The sequence below is a fragment of the Eumetopias jubatus genome, unplaced genomic scaffold, assembly GCF_037043125.1.
Source record: "Eumetopias jubatus isolate StellerSeaLion01/CBP00866 unplaced genomic scaffold, mEumJub1_p1.0 scaffold_1, whole genome shotgun sequence".
In the NCBI taxonomy this organism is placed as follows: domain Eukaryota; kingdom Metazoa; phylum Chordata; class Mammalia; order Carnivora; family Otariidae; genus Eumetopias; species Eumetopias jubatus.
In genome coordinates, this window is record NW_028274807.1 from 125,431,244 (window position 1) to 125,451,988 (window position 20,745).

General features: G+C 41.4%; 2 protein-coding genes across 5 annotated transcripts in view; one reads left to right on the forward strand and one right to left on the reverse strand.

The window, feature by feature from the left end:
* Positions 1–12,495, reverse strand: part of CEP63 (centrosomal protein 63) — a 63,745-nt gene extending 51,250 nt beyond the window's left edge. For 2 of the 3 annotated variants that reach the window (XM_028099139.2, XM_028099138.2), the window contains exons 1-3: positions 12,369–12,495; positions 3,517–3,585; positions 2,402–2,579 (exon numbers count right to left, since the gene is read on the reverse strand). In XM_028099139.2, coding sequence (XP_027954940.1) covers positions 2,402–2,579; positions 3,517–3,585; positions 12,369–12,463 — 342 coding nt within the window. In that variant the 5' untranslated portion in view covers positions 12,464–12,495. Of the gene's footprint in view, positions 1–2,401; positions 2,581–3,516; positions 3,586–12,368 lie in introns of those variants that run through there. The other variant, XM_028099140.1, reaches the window with a different exon arrangement.
* ANAPC13 (anaphase promoting complex subunit 13) lies at positions 12,485–20,699 on the forward strand. Of its 2 annotated transcripts, none has more exons than XM_028099142.2 (3): positions 12,485–12,605; positions 15,161–15,286; positions 19,465–20,699. In XM_028099142.2, exons 2-3 carry the CDS (start codon positions 15,188–15,190, stop codon positions 19,588–19,590), a joined length of 225 nt encoding a protein of 74 aa, XP_027954943.1. In that variant the 5' UTR covers positions 12,485–12,605; positions 15,161–15,187; the 3' UTR covers positions 19,591–20,699. The 2 variants fall into 2 exon arrangements, with proteins under 2 accessions (XP_027954943.1, XP_027954944.1); XM_028099143.2 differs by lacking the exon at positions 12,485–12,605 and adding an exon at positions 12,933–14,812.
* Positions 20,700–20,745: the final 46 nt, after the last annotated feature.

A 20,745-nucleotide genomic window follows, 5' to 3' on the forward strand; every position in this document is an offset into this window, starting at 1 on the left:
CTGCCCCAGGAAAAATAAAGAAGGGTAGCTACAGTAGCTTACCAGACAAGGAACACTGACCCTCCCTAAATTACAATGTTTAAAAAATCAAATATTATCATTCCATCTACTTTTTTACCACCTTCTACATCTGAGCATGAGGTATAATTTTAAAATACATTTTTTTTTAAGATTTTATTTATTCATTTGAGACAGAGATACATAGAGTGAGAGCATGAGCAGGGGGAGAGGCAGAAGCAGGCTCCTTGCTGAGCCAGGAGCCCGATGTAGGGCTCGATCTCAGGACCCTGGTATCATGACCTGAGCCAAAGGCAGATGCTTAACTATCTGAGCCACCCAGGTGCCCCTTAAAATAGATTCTTAAAGGTCTACTCAAATTTTAAAATAAATTCCACTTTAGCAAATGGCATTCACAGAAAACTGAATTTGACATGGCCAATTTTACTCTGTACTGCTTTGACCCAAAGTACAAATGGCCAGCCACTGAGAGATTCCCTTGACAAGCATAAACACTTTTTATCAAGCCTAATTCTTTCCTTGTTACATCAAACATTTCTAAAATGACACTCTTGCTAAGTGTCATCAAAAGAATCACAACGTCAGTGTGTATATTCGCAGAAGTGTTCCCGAGTAAGCTAAGTAACGGCACTAATATGTGGTGATCCTACTGGTAGGAAAGTCCAGCAGAGTGGGGCTTGGCACCAGGGCTTCCCTACAACTTTTCCAGTCCTCACTTGGACATTCATACCAGACATTTAGAAGCAATTCTTGGGCTTAGCATTGCTTTCTGCTTCCCTTCCAATATTCCATGTTCTTCTTTTCACTGTACCAGCTAAACTGTGAAAAATCAATCAGCATATTAGTCAGTTTTTCCCCCAAATCACCAATAACTAGTGGTGGTGGGATTGCAAGTAATTTTTATTTTTCTCTTTTCTTTCTTTTCCCCTAATTTTCAACAAGGGCAAATAAAAAATTTTTAAAGGGTTTTCTGAATTTTGTTTTTAAATAGAACCCAAAGAGGCAAATTAGTGAATTTTGGGCTTAACTTTTTTACCCTAGCCATGCAATGAGGCCCCCAAAAACAACATACACTAAACTCAGTCAATGTTAATACAGGCATGTAATAGGATGACAGCTAGACAAAGTTCGTGTGACACCCTTTACATTTTCTTAAAGAAGTTATGTATTGTATGTGACGAAGGTAATATGATCCTTGAAATAAATATTAATATTCATTTATAATGAATATATATATGAATATATATAAAACATTCATAATGTTTTCACAACGGATTCTTCTCCTAAAAGAAACCACGAGAATTAAAAGATAATGCAGAAACTAACTTGACACACAAATGCTTCCTTCAACAAATATTTAAGAAACATACTTAGAAATGCAAACTGTGTAGCCACTCTGGAAAACAGTATGGAGGTTCCTCAAAAAGTTAAAAATAAAGCTACTCATGGGTGCCTGGGTGGCTTAGTTGGTTAAGCAACTGCCTTCGGCTCAGGTCATGATCCTGGAGTCCTGGGATCGAGTCCCACATCGGGCTCCCTGCTCAGCGGGGAGTCTGCTTCTCCCTCTGACCTTCTTCCCTCTCATGTTTTCTCTCTACCATTCTATCTCTCTCTCAATAAATAAATTTAAAAAATCTTAAAAAAATAATAAAAATAAAGCTACCCTATGACCCAGCAAATGCACTAGTAGCTATTTAACCAAAGGATACATAGTGATTCAAAGGGGCACATGCACTCCAACATTTAGAGCAGCAACGTCCACAAGAGCCAAAATATGGAAAGAGCCCAGATGTCCACTGACAGATGAATGGATAAAGAAGATGTATGTACACACACACACACACACACACACACACACACACACACACACACACACACACACACACACTGGAATATTACTCAGCCATCAAAAAGAATGAAATCTTGCCATTTACAACAATGTGGCTGGAACTAGAGGGTATTATGCCAAGCAAAATAAGTCAGTCGGAGAAAAACAAATACCATATGATTTCACTCATATGCGGAATTTAAGAAACAAAACAGATAAAAATAGGGGAAGGGAAGAAAAAAAATAAGATGAAAATTGAGAGGGAGGCAAACCATGAGAGACTCTTAACTCTAGGAAACAAACTGAGGGTTGCTGGAGGGGAGGGGGAGTGGCTGATAGGGTAATTGGATGGTGGGCTTTAAAGCAGGAACGTGATGTAATGAGCACTGGATGTTATATGCAACTGATGAATCACTAAATTCTACCCCTGAAACTAGTAATACAGTACATGTTAACTAAATTGAATTTAAATAAAGAATTTTTTAAAAAAGAAACATATTTAATATAAAAGCCAAGGTCAAAATATCAAAAAGAGGAGTGAATCAACAGCTTTACCTCTTTGTGTTTCATATCCAACTGACCCCTAAGGGCCTTAAGTTCTCGTTCACGGATGTCCAGGCAAGTTTCGAGAGCATGTGTCTGCCCTTCCCATTCAGATTTTTTATGAGCTACCATTATGTCAATCTGTTTCATGAGCTCTTGTAGTTCTGCTTCACAGGATGTCAAAAATCCCCTGTAAATAAGAACATATGCCCATGACTTTTTCTCTTTCACATGTAAAAATATAGCAGATGTGAAAAAAAAAATATATATATAGCAGATGTAAACACAGCTGAGGTGGAACGATGTCAGTAAAGAAATTATTAAGAGACAAAGAAAAGGATTTCTGCACTTTTCCCTTTAACATTCATATTAAGGTGATTACTTATGCCACTGCATACTTGGCCTTCCTCTAATAGCCAAGCCTGAAGCCTAAGTCATTTGGTCAAACACAAGACCGATGTTTAAGTCCAGCTTGTGAGCAAGGCTTCCACAACCAACAACTAGCTCTTTTGTAATGTTTTAGGAATGCTCTCAGGAAAAATCCAGGCAAGCTTCTCACATTTTTAGCTAACCAAAATAAAAGCCTTTGAAGTGAGTAGGGTATTGGGAAAATGACAATACAATTTTAAGAGCTGTTTCAAGAGCCAGATTTATTTCAACTATTTCTTCCCACCTTATTATTAGAAACTTACTGCAACGGACCTTATTGTAAACTGACAGAGGTCCATCACAGTTACAGGAGATGCCAGATATCTCAGAGGCAGAAAAAGAAGTAAATATAGATGTACTGGATTCAAATAGGTTTCCAGAAATGGCCACAGAAAGCTGTAGCTAGGAAGGCTTAAATACTTTTTTATAAAAGCATTTGTTCTTAGTGTACAAAACTTCTGAACTTCTACTTTTGCTTTTGAAGAGAAAATTGAGAGTGGAATGAAAGCAAGCAGCAAGCCATTGCTGAGATGAGGCAAACACCCCAAAGAGAGATGCTGTCCACAGACATGACATGAATCAGCTGAGCTTCCACTTAGCACTTTTGCTTCTATACCCAAAGCATAAAATGGTCAGAAGGATAACTTGGATATGCTTTTTAAACTCAGTGAGAAGCTTAAGGTCAAAAGCTAACTTACCCTTCATGTCCCCGATTTTGTATTCCTTCCAACAAAGCCTCCATCACCAACTCCCCTTTGTTTTGGCAACTGGGAAAGCAAAAAAAAAAAAAAAAAATCAGTCAGGAGAAAATACATTATAAGTTCTAACATTCCAACTTACAAACCTAAGAATGTGAAAGCATACAATAACAAATAACAATGAGAAAATGCGACACTTCTTAGGATGACTGTAGAAGCAGTCAAGGAACATCACTTCAAGAAATATTCAAACCAAATACACTTCAGGCTAAAAGAAAATAACTTTTAATGATCTGAATTGCTGCTGACACTCTCCCCACATGATAGAGATCATACCTCATTGTTGTACCCCTGTGAACCAAGAGGGCTAAAAGCAGAGGGACACTGACACAAAACCTCTCACAAAATGAGGGGAAGTAATTAGGGGTCACACATGTCAGAGGAAAAGCAGATCTCTTTTTTTTTTTTTTTTAAGAGACATTATAAAATGCCCTGAGCTTGAACTCTTTGGTCCATCATGGGAGATCTTACCCACACCCTTCAGATGACAGGCCCGTGAAGCTTCCTAGAACACTCTCCCTTCCCTCAAAGGCAACTATATGGGCCCTCCCTCCTCTACTTCCCCACTGCTAGTCTTTAACAGGTTCTTTCACAGGAGTTACACCACCCTGGGAATGAGGTTTTTGCACACCTTTTTTCCTTACTATTCTAAATCTAATTTTATTCACCTCCGCAGCTCAAGAGAGCTAGTGTAGCATCTCAGTATGGTACATGTTAGATGTTTTTGGCTGAACTTATCACAATTCCCCTCCCTTTTCCCTCTCCTTTTGTGCAAGCTGGTCACAGAGAAGCATCTGGTAGAGAAAGAAGGGAAGGAGACAGAACAGATGCCATAGAAAGGGAAAGACACATCATAAAGAAAGGAAGGTGAGGAGGAGAGGTAAAAGATTACCCTTCAATTCGGAAGTGCCAATGAGAAGTACCTGTTGGTGGCTTCTCACCTCTACAAAATGTTAACCAATGTCAAACTACTTCTCACTCCTGAGACACTGTTTCTTCCTTAAGCCTTCAAAGGCTCAGCCCTGACTTAGTCTTTAGGTAATTCTGAAAAGCTGTGGTGGGAGGTTCTACCCTTTTGTCCTAATGCCTCGTGTAAAAATTACAATGCTCTGGAAGGGCACTCCTTCATTTAACAGAGAATTCGGTGTCGTACTAACCACCAGATACACAGTGATGAAAGACATGCTCCTTTTCAAGGAATTAATAATCCAGTATGGGAAAGAAAAAATTAACCCAAAATGTTCCCCCAAGTATAATAAATGTAGTGACAGAGGTGAGGACAGGGTGTCCTGGAGACACAGAGGAGAATGGAAGACTGGAAAATACAACTAACTACTGCATGCTATTTGCATCCATTTCTGAAGTTACTAACAGGAGTATTTAACTATTTATGCACAAATATGGCAGAGAGGCTTTTTCTCCAGTTGGCTTACCCTTCACATTACACCAACATTAAATAAATTAAAACCTAAAGAGGTTTTCATGTTCTAATCCACTTTCTTTCAAACCATCATATGGTCAATTACAGCACAGTCTAGATTCCATGTCTTATTCCACTCTGGGGACCTGCCAGGCAGGGCCCAGTTCACACAGTGCCATGTGGATAAAAACCCAGGAGAGAGTCCTACTCTGCAACTAAGTAGCTTTGTGTCCTTGGACTTCAGTTTTTGCATCTGTAAAATGAGCAGGATGAACTATAATCCCCAAGGTTTCATGGCATTCTAGTAGCCAATTAAATGTCCACTGCAAGTAGCCTGCTCTTGCCTACTGTACATGGATATTTATTAAATCTGTAAGAAAGTGCTATTCCTAAGGACAGTGCCACTACAGTCATTCAAAACTATCATCAGTAAAATTATACTTCTTTAGGTCATTTCCTTCTTAAACATTAATATACTTAGCAATATAAATTTGTAACACATTTAGTAATATATTAATATATTTTCTAGATGACATTATAATTAGCGATGTTTATGACAGAAGGTAACAGTCACTGAGTGTGCAACTGTTCTGCCGCCTATACACTTGTCTAATTCATTCTTCACAACACTCATAAAAGACAGACACTATTACTTTGAGGAAACTGAGGCTTGGAGGGTTAAATAGGTTGACTACAGTAAACTACACATCATAGTCATAGGATCAAACCTAAGCGGTGACTCCCAAGTCCCAACCAATGTGCAATCTTTATAAATTTTACAGGATTCCAGATCTTAAAATACCTTCCTATTTTCTTTTGGTTTAATAGTGTCTTCTTGGCAATAAATGAAACCAAACCAAAACGTCTGGGTACAGGAAAAAAGGCAAACGCACCACCATGGACACCAGATGGCAGTAACACGACAGTGAAAATAGTCCACATCTTGGGAAATTGCCATTTCAGAATTAAAAATAATGGTCTAAGACTAAAACAAAGAGATCTCTGTTTTTAAAAAATGGGGGTGGGGGATCAGCAACATTCTCTGTAGAAAATAATCCTACTGTTGTGTAATGTATTTCTTTACCAACACCTTCACCATCTGTTTGAATAGCTGCCAAACACCACCAGTTCTCATTCCTTAGAATCAGGTAAATAGCAAGGGCTCAGATTTTCTGTGGACTTTTCTGAGTTTCTCATAGCTACATAACCAATTCCTTCCTAACCACACGGAACCTCATTTAACTCTATGTACTATGTCATTCTGCTTTCTTCTTTTACCCGGGCCATGTAATAATGATGTAAAGTTAGATAATCTTTGTTCATAATAATAAATGCAAATTTACTCACTGTTCGATAATCTACTACTCCTTGCCACTAACATAAAATGCTAATGTGATTACATAAAAACTGTGTAGCTCTACAACTGTCATTTCTGCAGTTAAACCAAGACATCAACAAATATGTTATTAATTATAATTCTCCTTTTATTTATTATAACTCTCCTTTGGAATGAAGGCTGTTCTAAATCAGTGAAATCTAGAATAGGAGGCTTAAAGGGAATACAGGGTGGGAAGCAGGGAAAACACACTTTAAAATCATAGGGGGAAAAGAGTCCACATAGGATATCTAATAATAGGCAAAGCTTTGAAATTCATTAGCATATTGGAATTTAAGAGCTAGGAAGGATCTGAAGGTCTCCCCTTTAACCTCTTTATTTTACAGATCAGGAAAAATATTCTGAGTATAATCCCATGATCAAATTACTCACAAAATGGGACACAGGAAGAAAATAAAAGCTCTGGATAGAATTATGAATTAATGTGTACTAATAGAAGGGATATCCCTACCCATCAAGTCTCATTTAAAGGAGGATAATGATACTATGTTACTATGCTACATATATACATACATATGTATACATATATGTATACATATACATACATACTATGATTACAAAGATCTAGGGCTCTGTCAGATTTACTATGGCTGATAAACTGGCTGCTCCAATAAACAATAATTTACCATTGCCCAGAAAGGTTCCTATTTAAACTTAAGGGGAAAAAAAAATCACAGATAAAGTATCAAAGAAATTTTCCAAAACAAAAGTGGAATTTTAAAACATTGATCAAACTAGGACTCAAAATCCAGAAAGAATGAGGAGAAAGACTGAGAAACCAGAATAGATAAAAATACACTTTTACATGGGAAAAATGCCATAAGCAAAGTCTAAAGACGACAGTATTTGAAAGTTTTATCAGAGAAGGTTATTTATCCAAATATATAAAAAGCTTCTAAAAATTGAGGGGGGAGGGGTGCCTGAGTGGCACAGTTGGTTAAGCACCCAGCTCTTGGTTTCAGCTCAGGTCATGATGATCTCATGGGTCATGAGATCATGATGGCCTGTGTCTGGCTCTGCGCTCAGTCCAGAGTCTGCTTGAGTTTCTCTCTCCCTTGCCCTCTGCTCCTCCCCCCAGCTTGCTCTCTCTCTAAAATAAATAAATAAATCCTAAAAAAATAATAATAATAAAATTAAAATAAAAATTGAGAAGGGAAAAAAGGAATCTATAGAAAAATGGGCAGAAGATATGAACAAGCAGTTCACAGAAAAAGAAATGCAAATGACCTTAAACATATGGGAAGATCAGCATTATTTACAATAGCCAAGATATGGAAGCAGCTCAAGTGTCCAACGATTGATGAATGGATAAAGAAGAGGTGAGATGGATATAGAGATAGATACAGATATAATGGATTAATATATACATATATATGTCCACAGATACATACATATGAGGGAATATTACTCAGCCATAAAAAGAGAATGAAATCTTGCCATTTGCAATGACAAGGATGGAGCTAGAGAGTATAATGAGTATAATGCTAAGTAAAATAAGTCAGAGAAAGACAAATACCATATGATTTTACTCATATATTTAAGAAACAAATGAGCAAAGGGAAAAAAGAGACAGAGAGACACAAACCAAGAAACAGACACTTAACTATAGAGAACAAACTGATGCTTACCAGAGGGGAGGTAGGTGGAGGGATGGGTGAAATAGGTGATGGGGATTAAGGGATGCACTTGTCTCGATGAATACTGGGTAACGTATGGAATTGCTGAATCACTATATTGTACACCTGAAACTAATAAAACACTGTATGTTAACTAACTGGAATTAAAATAAAAACTTTCAATTAATTAAATTAAAACACACACAACAAAACATATGAAAAGATGCTCCATCTTGCTTACAAGAATAGAAATACAAATTTAAAATACACCAAGTTACCCTTTCTTCTATATTTAGATTAACCAAAACTCAAAACTTTGACAATACACTCTTATGACAGATATATTTATGGGAAAATGGGCCCTCATACACACTGTAGGCAGGAACGGAAAACAGTACAATTTCTATAGAGATTTTGGCAATCCCTAGCAACTAAGAAATATGACTTCACCCTTTGATCCAACAATGCCACTTCTAGGAAGCTATCCCAAAGTCACACTGGCAAAAATACAAAATCACATATGCACAAGGACACACAGTGCAGCACTATATGCAACAGTAGGACGCAGCACAAAGGCCTGTCAACAGGGACTAGTTGAATATTCATCCACCAGTGGAATATTATGAAACTGTAAAAATGGATAACATACTTCTTCTAAGGAGGATCTACAAGGCACATATTACTAGGGGGGGAGAAGCAAGTAGATGATGCATTTGTTTTTATGGAAGGATAAACCCAAAGCTAGTAAATATGATACCTATAAGGAAGGGAACTAGGGGGCGCCTAGGTGGCTCAGTCGGTTAAGCATCTGCCTTCGGCTCAGGTCATGATCCCAGGGTCCTGGGATCGAGTCCCACAACAGGCTCCCTGCTCAGTGGGGAGTCTCCTTCTCCTTCTGCCCCTCCCCTCTGCTCATCCTCTCTTACTCTCTCTCTCTCAAAATAAATGAATATTTTTTAAAAAAAGAAAGGGAACTATGGTGGAGAAAAGAGGAATGAACACTAAACTTGTCTGGATATCTGTAGTTTTATGGTAATGTTTTACATATAATAAAACAAATCCAAATGGGAAAAAAAAGCAGTATGAAAAAATTGGAAACAAAATGAAACAGATCAACTATCAATTAGATATCAAGGCGGAAAACTAAACATATAACAAAATGTTTCACATGCCTTTAAAATGCAATAATTCTACTGTACATATCCCAAGTAGGATATAACTAAAGATAAAAAGAGAACTGCAAAGAAATCCTAAACACTATTCAGGAATCATATTGTTAATAACAAAATTGGTATAATTAATTTGAAATTAATATATATAATATAGGATTAAAAAAAAGTAATTATGTTAATGACATTAGGTTCCAAGATTTTCAGCAAGACAAAAAGACCCAAATATAAAAATACAAAAAATTAAATTAAAATGTAACTATCAGTTTGAATTCTGTATATTTGTTTAAAAATATATATATTTCCTAACTCTGGCCACTGTAAACCCTAAAACCATTGACCAACCTGGCACTATAAGCACCTCTAGCACCCAGACTGTGGTCTGTAAATACCATCTCCCACCAAAAGGAACCAGGGCTTTTTGGTGGCTATTAATGGATAAATGAGGGAGGAACATGTTTTACCAGAAAATAGGGAAATTGATTATCAAAGACTACTGGTCATATCAAAATGGACAGGAGCCAACTTAAAGGGGATGCCACTGACCAAAGGAAGGGCAATTTGAGTATTTAAAAAAAAAAAAAAAAGACTGCAATAAGTTGAAGTTTAAATATATTCAAGTTCACGATGATTAAAAAAAAAAAAAGGCAGAAACCCTCATGGTTACCTTTGGAGGTTGCTAGGCCCCCCACCACCTCATTACTGTAGTCTGAAAACAGAGGGAAAGAATTAAGCATTTTTCTTGCCTTTCCCGTACAAACTATATTTAAAATAGCTGATGGCAGTCAAATAGCTGGCAGAGTAGAGTTCTTCATAAAAGATTTCCAGCTAATAAATACTGAAGGAATGACACGATTGGAAAATCACCGTTCTGCAACCCCTAATGCAATAATGAATATGGGCGATCTAAATCCATAAAAAGATTTCACCATTAAGTGAAAAAGCTCATGGGGAATTTCAGGATGGATGGATTGGGCTAACAATACCTGAACCCATTACGCTGCTCAATCTTAACACAAGAGAGACAACTCAAGACATTTCATACCTCTCTGATAATTAATGCAATAGATTATCTACGCACTACCTAGGAAATCTTATTGACCCCCACAAAAAAAAAAATTAAGGTTAAATCCGATCTTCTAGATCAGCGCTACTCAACATAACTTTCTGCAATTATTGAAATATTTTATGTCTGCACCATTTAGAGGGTAGCCACCAGGCACCTGTGACTATTGAGCAATTGAAATGTGGCTAATGAAACTAGGGAACTGAATTTTTAGTTTTATTTCATTTTAATTCATTTAAATAGCCAGAGCTGGCTGGTGGCTACTATAGCGCACCGTGCAATTCTAGATCTAACCACAGGTTTAAAGGGAAAAGATGTACATGTTAAAAGTATGTCATGCGGATGCAATCAGCTAAACCTAGAATGCGGAGTGGGAAAAGGGACACAAGGGAACTGCTCTATTAAAAAAGATTTAAACAATGTATCAACCAAATACAACATGTGGATCTCTATGGGATTTTGATCTAAACGAGCTAACTGTAAAAAGTCATTTAAGGGACAGTTGGGGAAATCTGAACCCAGAGTGAATACTGACATGTAATTTTTATAAATTTTCCTAGGTGTGATGACAGAAACGCAGCTTTGTAAAACCGAAAAAGCAAATTTAGCTTTCAGAGAGGGGAAAAAAAAAAAAAACCAAATTCAATCCCTGCAACCGCTGTTCATGTTGGCTTCAGATGAATTTCAAATCAAGTTGTGACTTTTTTTTTAAGTAGGTAACTCTGGGGGCGCCTGGGTGGCTCAGAAGATTAGATAAGTGGATTACTGATGCTGTCACAGCTGGCTACCACTACTACATAAATGAGAAAGGGAAGGACAAAGCAAAGGTCTTCTATCTTCTAACGGGGAGTAAAATGGCACAGTACAATTAACATACGCATTTATTAGAAATAATTTTTAAAACCTGAATCTACATACATTTTTAAGGGCAGTGTGACTGTCTAAATGTTTAGGAATCTCTAACCTGTTTTAATTTCATTTTTACTGTACTGATCACTGACAGTGATATAGTCGATGGTCAAGAAGTTGTACAAATCTAAAGGCCGCACTGCATTTCAACTAAGAAAATACATATCCTTTATTGTATCATTAAGCTACAGCAATGATTAAGTATTTGAAAGTAACATGTAGTTGATGATCCTTATTATGACTTCGTCTTCACATCTATAAAATAAAATGGAATGCAAGTATGTGGGGAACTCTGTAACAGCAGTGTACCTACCCTACAATACTGCTTTAAAAGGGAATGAAATAATTTAAGGAAGCGGATGTAAGGCTCAATGAAAACTACTTCCTGCTAATAAGGGTACTCTAAATAATCACTGACTGCAGATTCGTTTTTACTCTGATGTTGTAAGGAACGTAAGATAAACATTGGGCCTAGATTTACTGTCCTCAAATATCTTCACGATTAAAGTGCTCCTAAGGAACTGTCCCTTTTAAACCCTCAGTCTATCATTTATCTCCCACCCCTGATTTGTATGGAGCAATCCGTAAGCTCGGGGTTTCCCAACTTCTTCAGTCCTTCACGACTTCTGCCACACTTCGGTACTTCTTGTACTAACATTAACTCACTTTTTAAGAATTGCTAAATTCCCCCCATAAGTGAACTGGCATCACGTGCCTTCAATGGCCTAAGTCACAACAACGCTGGGAAGCTAACCAGATATGGCAGCCTAGGCGGGAGGGCTGTGCCGGGGGTCCCTCCTCTGCAAAGGAAGAGCGGCCCGCAGCTGGCTCCGCCGCGAAAGACGAGGACTCGGCGGCAGCTGCTCGCACCCCCCGCCGCCCCCCCGCCGGCCCGGCCTCTGGGGAGGGGCTGACCACCTGGCTGGCCCGGACAGCGCGCCGGGCAAGGCCATATCCGCCTTCGCGGGTCCGCAGGGCGTACGCGGGAAGGCCGACGGGCGGGGCGCCGCAGCTGACCCGGGCCGGCGAGGGCGGGCATGGTGGCCAGCGGGCTGCGGCGGAAGCCGGCCCCGGGCCATACGGCCGCGCAGCCCGCGGCGCCACCGCAGCCAGGGCTGCCTCCGGACCAAGACACGCCCGCCCCTCGCCCGTCCACCGGGCGCCCATGCGGTTACTGGGCCGCCGCGGGCGCGTCCCCGAGCCTTCCCGCCGTTACCTCCGGCGGGGGCGCGCACGCGCGTCTCCGCCGACCCGACGTCCAGCCTCCGTCGTCGCCACGTTCGTTCCGCCCACTGCCCCCTCACTTTTCATTGAAGTGGCGTCCTCCTAGACCGCCCCTCCGCGCAAGCAAATGGGCTTACCCACATCCGGGGATCGGTGAGAATGGCGCGCAGTCACGTGATGCGGAGAGGGAGCCTTGTGGAAGCGGGTGCAGGCCCTGGGTCCGGCGCGGGTAAGGCTTTCCCGCGCCCCTAGTCTTGGTTTTGGAGGGACGGGGACGCGTTCGTTCCTCAGCGTCTCCCTTTCCCAGCTCCCCTCAGTGGAGGCCGATGTCTTCACTTCATCTTCACAGTCACTTTCCGCACGCCGTGAAGGGTGGAAAGGCACTTGCGTGGCGGTTCTGGACCTCCCCCGCGTCCACATTTGGTATATCCAGCCGGAAGCCGGGACTGGGGTGGTCCCACGCCTGTGTACGGATGGTGGTGGCCTGCGAGGGTCAATCTTAGCGAGGGAGGCGGCCGTCCCATTTAGTTCACGTAACTACAGGTTTGCAGAACTGCAAAGCACAGGAATGGGATGAGACGTGCCGCTGCTCCGGGGAACACCACACACACCGCGGGTCTGGGAAAACCATGTAATGGGCTGTGTGACAAGCTCCCATTTGGGACCATTCGCTGCGCCCAGGAAACTAAGTGACCCCAGGAAGGATGGGTACCGAGCTCCCCCTGGGTCTAGGAGCACACTGTCAGCGGGAGACGACCGGGGAACCAAGTTTTTTAGACTGGAGGTTAGCTGGAAACAAAGGAATTGTAAAGAGCGTTCTGGGCATCGAAACTGTTACTGTGTAAGAAAAGTTTGCTCAGGAAGGTGGTAGTGTTTCATTCTGTCGAGTGTGGCAAGTGCTTGGGACAGTGGCCGTGTCCTGGACGTTGCCTGTCTTGATGCTTTCCACGCTTCCAGCCCCTGAAGAGTGAAGGCACCTTAGCGCCTGACTCTGGAAATAAGATGTTGACCAGATGAGCTGACACCAGTGTTGAGTTTGGAAGGAAAACAGGCGTTAGTGAGGCGGAAAAGGGGGCTTTTAAGGGCAAAGGCTGGAAAGTATGGCAGGGTTAGTGGTGTTTGGAAGAGGGACAATGAAAAAAGATTGAGGCCAAATTTGGGAACGATGTGCTCCAAAAGCCCATCTTTGGGAAAGAGTCTGCAAAATTTACGCATAATAATTGTAGACACGGATACCTGAGCAATCTGTTACAGAGACTGCCTAACTTTTTAGGTGGATCATAAAGACAAGAAGGAAACGTTCAAGGGCAGAATGCTTACAGAAGCTGGAGTGATTTGAAGAAACTACAGAACAGAGGAATCTGTGTGACTGGGAAAATTAGCTAGTTCTGATCAGCTGGTAAAATGAGGAGGGTATCCCAGGGGACAGAGCAGCAGGGACAAAGGAGTGGCAGCAGGAAAAAGGGTTCTTGTAGGAGAGGGATTCCAAAAATATAACTGGAGCTGTGTGTACGTTTCCTAAAGACAACGTCCTTATACTTGTTTTGAGTTATCCACTGGGTAGTACTGAATTAATTTTTGAGTGAAACATCAAGGCTTCAGCTGTTTTCACTGGTGGCCAAAATAGCTGGGCACTTTCTGCTTCAGTTTTGCCTGGCTCTTTACTATGGGGGTAAAAACTTTTATCCCACCCCAACCTGTATAATTATTACCCAGGCATTAGGGCTATGATGTAGTCATACTACTGGGGCCAAGCATGGGTCTGTATGAAGGAGTTGGAGTCCACCCCTAAAGATTGTTCCTTGTATGAATGTTCATAGCTTCAGAAACTAGGAGTGACTGGGAGTGCCTTTGGTGCCATTGGCTTCCAGGCCATTGGCATGGCTGCTTTGTGGCAGGGAACACAGTAGAGTGATAACCCATGATGAAGCAGCAGAGGCCAAACTAGGAAACAGGAAATCCAGAGGTACCCTCCATGCTGGCTGCAGCTGTTGAGGAGAAAAAATGGAGTGTCAGTCATGGCCAAGGGCTAAGTAACATCTTGACCACTTGGTCCAGGCATTGAAGGGAGTACGGCATTAAAAATCAGAGGAAGGAACCCCAAAGGGAAGCAGAAATGAGCAGCAAGGAGTCCTGCTACTGTTGTTCACCTGGAGGTGCCCCTTTCAGAACTCGGGTTGGGCACTATTTTAAGAAAGGCAGTTTCCTTTACAAATTCAGCTGAGGATTTCTGTCAGCTCTGTAGTTGGTCACTTTGCATAGCCCAGTTCAGTATCTTAGTACGTTCATTTAGCTCCTGTGCCTAAGAATGCTAATACTAAAGCCAAGTCAGGTAGAGACTTTTGTAAAAAGTAGTGCAGCAAAAGGCTAAAGGGGACAGAGAGGAGACTTGGTTATTAATCAGGGATTCATCAAAGGCATCCTGAGCAGGGAAAGGTGAGTATGCAAATTAGGAGAGAGAAGCTATATTCTAGATACACTGTGGCCTTGTACACAAGGCCTCTGTCACACTGTGACACTGGTGTGTCAGTAGGCTATATCTGCTGTCTGTCCTATATGTGCTATAAAACATCCATGGGGGGGAGGGGATGGGCAGGAGGGAGAGACTGTGATCTTAGAAATAGATTGTCACCTGACCCAGATGAGAAGATGAGTCTTTCCCATTTCCCAGGGTGATGTTATACCAAAAGATACATGCAGGCTAAAAAGCCTGGGGAGTCCTAATGCTAGATTACATCACCTCCTCAGTCTTCATGCTTAAGAAATAACCTCTTTGGCTTACAGGTCTGACAAGATCAAAGCTGCAGGAAAATGGACAGTGAGGTACAGAGAGATGGAAGGATCTTGGACTTGATTGACGATGCTTGGCGAGAAGACAAGCTGCCGTATGAGGATGTTGCAATACCACTGGTAAACTATAATTTGTGCCAAGGATGGTGGGTTAAAGGTATGATCTGGTGAGCCCTAGTAGAAGTTGGATGTCAATGGACAAACTAGTAGGGCAAAGAAATCAAAGCTGTGGAGTTCTCTAACTGTAGAAGACACTGGATAGTTTGACTTTTTATTTGAAGAGAACTGTGGTTCAGAGAGCTGATATGATGAGCTCAGTTAGGGGTCATGCCAGGACTGGACTCAAGACTTCTGAACCATGTTCTGTCTGCCACACCAAAGCTAGTAAACCAGATGATGAGAGTCCAATGTACAAAAGATGGGAGAGGAACGAGAAGCAATGGCATTTACACTATATTTCTTACTTGTCTACCTATGGTTGATCATTTGCTATTTTTAGAGACATATTTTTGAAACACACACCTATCCTAGTTTCCCTGGAAAATGTTTGGAAGACACCTGGCTTTTCTCTTGCATTTAGACCAAAGGGGTCCCTCTTTTCTTTCCCGACCACTAGAGAACTCTCCTGCAGGGAGTTTTTTGAACCTCCTGTAATAAATGATCTAAAAGTTTTGCATTAATAAATGCTTTTTAAATCCTATTTATGTCATAGAGGCCTAACAAAAAACAAGAAGAGACTCCAGGGACTGCTTTTCTTCAGAACCTGCCAAGTGCCCTGAGAAGAGCTGTTAATAAAATGCAGCTTCCAAGTAGACTGCTGCTGCTTCCTGAGAAATAAAATTCTGCTCACCCATATTTTCGTTTAAGACTAAGAGATGATATTATGCTCAGTGAATAATACACGTATCAGATAATAAGTCACAGCTTATTTCAAGTTTAGAAAAATAGTCAAAAGGGAGCGCACAGTGAGAATTGTAGCTGCCACTTACTCAATACCAGTTTTATGCCGTGGACTGAGGTGGAAATTTGACATACGTTCTCTCTAACCGTTGAAACACCCTTGCAAGGGCAGTGGTGTTATCTCCATTTTACAGAAGGGAATAGGATCAGAGAGGGGAACTTGTGCAAAGCCGGGTGGCTGATAAGTTGGACTTCACACTTAGGTCTGTGTGAAGGCTCCAGATCCTGTCTTGTAAACTTTTGTTTGTTTTTTCACTTGACAGGCATTTCTTTGAAGCCTACTGTGTGCCATAAGACTATGTGAGCATAAGCTACAGTTCCTGCCCCTGGGGATCTAAAGAGGCAACACATAGAAATAAGTAATTACAATAATAAATGTTACAAGCCGGGTTGTGAATAGCAACATAGGATAGGAGGTGGCTGATGCCTGTTGAGCATCAGGAAAGGCTTCAGAATGTAATATTTAAGCTGATCATAAGGGAGGGCCAGAAATTTAGTGGGGGTAGACAAGGGCACTCCCAGCAGAGGGGACAGATGTGCACAGGCTCAGAGTTTTGAAAGGCTTTGGGAGATGGTGAGACATTCAGTGTGGACAGAGACTATATTTGTCATCTAAGGTAGGCAGAAAAGATGGGCTTGGACCAGATTTTGAGAGGAGTGTACAATGCCATACTTAGACTTCATTCTGAGGATAACCAGGAATGTGTGGTCTTCAAAATAGAAATCTGCCACACTCAGATTTGAGTTTTAGAACGTCAGTTCCGAAGGGAATTGTTAGGGAATGTGTGCCATAGAGAAAGGGGCGAGTGACAGGGCAGAAGGACCAGTGAGGAAGTGATCACAATAGTGTAGGCAGGGAGGCGGGCCTGAACAAAGGCACGCCAGTGGAGGGGAACTGCTGGATTCTGGACAGGCTTATGGCAGGATCTGGGGACCACTGCTGTGGAAGGGGTTGAGGGAGAAGGAAGTTTCCATGCTAACATCCAGGCTGTAGCCTGGCCTTCTTGTTATTCTGTCTTTTCCTGTGTCTCATGACTCTCAGAGAATGTGCACTGGTTAGCTTTTGTTGCTGCCTACAAATCTCCCCAGAGTGACTTAAAACAACAGCTGTTTATCTCATGATTTTGTGTCTCAGCTGAGAGGGTCTTCCAGTCTTTGCCAGTTCGGTTGATCCCTGCCGGACTGGCTGGTGTTCTGCAGGCAGTCAGCAGGCCAGCTGGAAGCTGGGGGATGGGGAGACTTTTCACATGTCTGGTAGGTAAGCAGGTCAGCTGGGATGATGAGGTGGCGAGGTCAAAGCCTCATTACCCAGCAGACTAGCCTAGATTGCACATGGCCATCTCAGGGTTCCAAGAGCAGCAGGAGAGGGACTCTGAGGCTTCATGGAGCTTAGCCGAGAATGGGCCCATGGACGCTGCGGCTGCTCTCTGCTAGCCAAAGCAAGTCACTCAGTCAGTCCCAGTCTGAAATTGGGGAAATAACGACTCTGCCTTTTCATGGGGGTAACTGCCAACAAATGAGGCCAATTTGTAGTAAACCATAATTGACGGTTGTGTTTATGATACCTTATGATACTTTGTGTTGGTTTCCAAGCACATACACATTTTTTCATCTTGGCATTCGGTGTAAGAGACCGTAGTGACCAAATGAAAAAATACTATTTTATTTTATTTTTTTTTAAAGATTTTATTTATTTGATAGAGAATGAGAGATAGCACGAGAGGGAAGAGGGTCAGAGGGAGAAGCAGACTCCCTGCTGAGCAGGGAGCCCGATGTGGGACTCGATTCTGGGACTCCAGCATCATGACCTGAGCCGAAGGCAGTCGCTTAACCAACTGAGCCACCCAGGCGCCCGAAAAAATACTATTTTAGAACATACACCACAGAGGGGCACCTGGGTGGCTCAGTTGGTTGAGTGTCCAACCCTTGGTTTTAGCTCAGGTTATGATCTTGGGGTCCTGGGATTGAGTCCGGCATTGGGCTCCAGGCTCAGTGCGCTCAGAGTCTGCTTGGGTGCACACACACACAGACAGACTCTCTCTCTCTCTCTCTCAAAATAAATAAAATTTCAAAAAAAAAACATATACCACAGATAAGATGAAATTAAGTTGCTTGTCTGTCAATCAAATAATTCACTAACCAAAGACTTTTTTGTGCTTTGTGAGCTATAAATAATTATTGGAACCAAACTTTCTCTTTTAAGTTTGAATGTATGATTGCTTTACAGTAAATGATAGGTTTTTGCAATTTGTACAAATATGTTTGAATCTCAGTATTATGTTTAAAAAACAACGTGTGCGGTTCAGATACATTTGTACATACCGTAAATCATTTTGTATATACTGAGCATAATTTTGAAGGAGAAAAACATTCATATACTGCAAATTGGAATCAGTGGGAAATTGAAAATCTCAATACTGAGTAACAGTTTGCTGCCCCCCAAAAAAGTATAAATTCAAATAATTGAAAAGCAATATATTGGTGTCAGTAAACTCTGGGACAAAGCAGAATCCTGGTACTAATAAATTTAAATTTAAAATATAAGGAAACTGCCAAAAGTTTTTGGTAGTTTCCACACACATAAAAACATAGTTAACTATAATGAGGTGATGTATGTGTAACTAGCCTTATTGTGATAATCATCTCATAGTATATATGTCAGATCATCATGTTGTATACCTTAAACTCACACAATGTTTTATGGAAATTAAATCTCAAGCTGAAGAAAACACTATACGTCAGATTCCACACTAAGCGAGGCCACGGCTTACTGTTCTAAGAGAGTTACTGGCAGGGAGGGACAGGTCATTTACCGGGGTTTATGTCGCTGTGCTCCACTAGGGGGACGTCTCGTCTACTATGGTACATTTTCAGTGCTCTCCACTCACCTCCATAAGAATATAGGCATGCTGGGTACAGGATAGTTTTTTTTTTTAATACATTTCTTGTGCTTAAGGAATATTCCAGCAAATGTGCTATTCAATTAAAGCAGCCTCCCAAAAAAGGACTCAGTATTGGGTCTTTTCGGTGATCCGAGCCTCTAGGAATAAGAGCAGCTATTCCTTGAGCATCAGATGGCCACCCACAGTGGTGAGCACTTGATCTCAATTACCTCATTTAGTTTCATAGCCGTCCTGTGAGGTGATGGCTACTTTTTCCTCTCATTGCCAGAGAGGAGACAAAGGGTCGATCTTTTTATCCCAGTTCTTTCTTTACGATTCACTTATGCTGCCTGTTTCTAAGAACTCACAGGTTTGAATTCTAAGTGCTCTTGAGTTTTAAGGGGTTTGTTAATGCAGAGTATACCAGCATTCTGAATGTCCATTGTACCTTTGCAGAATGAGCTTCCTGAACCTGAACAGGACAACGGTGGCACCACAGAATCTGTTAAAGAACAAGAAATGAAGTGGACCGACTTGGCCTTACAGTATCTCCATGAGAATGTTCCCCCTATAGGAAACTAATACCTGGCTCCTTCTTCATGGACAGATTTTTGAAAAATATATAGATACAAAATGTTTTCTTTCATCTCCTCATTCAGATCTTGAAGTGGTACATCTACACTCAAAAATGTACACCCACCTAGTTTTTGTGATAGCAGAATGCAATGTGGAAATACCAGAATGAGGACTTGATTGAGATTTCTCAGGAATGCTGAGTATTTGGCCCTTTGAACCAAAAGTTCTTCATTCACTAGCTTGTGTTTGAATGTGACTGGTACAGCATTTGCCTTTCACTCTGACTTTGCTTTACTGTCAGAGTTTAACCCAGAGTTTAACCATCCCACCTACTTACCTGTGTCCCATGACATAGGTGACTGAAGACATGAGGGGATGGGCAAAGACAGGGAAGCCAGGTGTAAGGAGAGCGTTAACTTCTCACATGCCTCCCTCTGAGCCGCAGTGTATAGCACCTGCGGGTAGGATGGATGTCTGGGTAACCCACTCACTGATGGCTGGGATTCCTAAAATCCCCTGTGGCATTTTCAAAATTTATTTCAAAATAAATTGGCAGATTAAAGGTTATCTGGCAGGTACTTCTGCTCTCTACAAGTTAATAAGGTGCCACTGGAAAAGACCCTTGGCTGGCTGGACCACTAGTTTTATCCAGTAACAAGATTTCGTGTCTTCACAGTCCTTTCAGATACAACAGAAACACCATGAAGCCCGTGTGCAGTTACACATTTATATAAGAACTCATATTTTGAGGGGGGCCTGGGTGGCTCAAGTCGGTTCAGCGTCCACTCGATTTTAACTCAGGTCATGATCTCAGGGTCCTGGGGTCAAGCCCCGGTCGGGCTCCATGCTCAGCAGGGAGCCTGCTTTGAGATTTCGCTCTCGCCCTCTGCCCCTCCCTCCACTCGCTCGCTCTCCCTCTCTCTCTCTCAAAAAATAAAAAAAAAAAAAAAAACACATTTTGTAAAGCACATCCATGGACATTTGTCTCCTGGAATTATTTGCCTCTGTTAAGTGGTGTCTCTCGTTTTCTTACCTAAGTTGTGAACTGTGGGAAGAGGCCCTGACTTATGTTTCTATATCCCTCATTCAAAAACTAGAAACACTGAATAATTGAAGCGTCTCTTCTGCTTTTTTTTGGTTTTGTTTAGGATTTTATTTGAG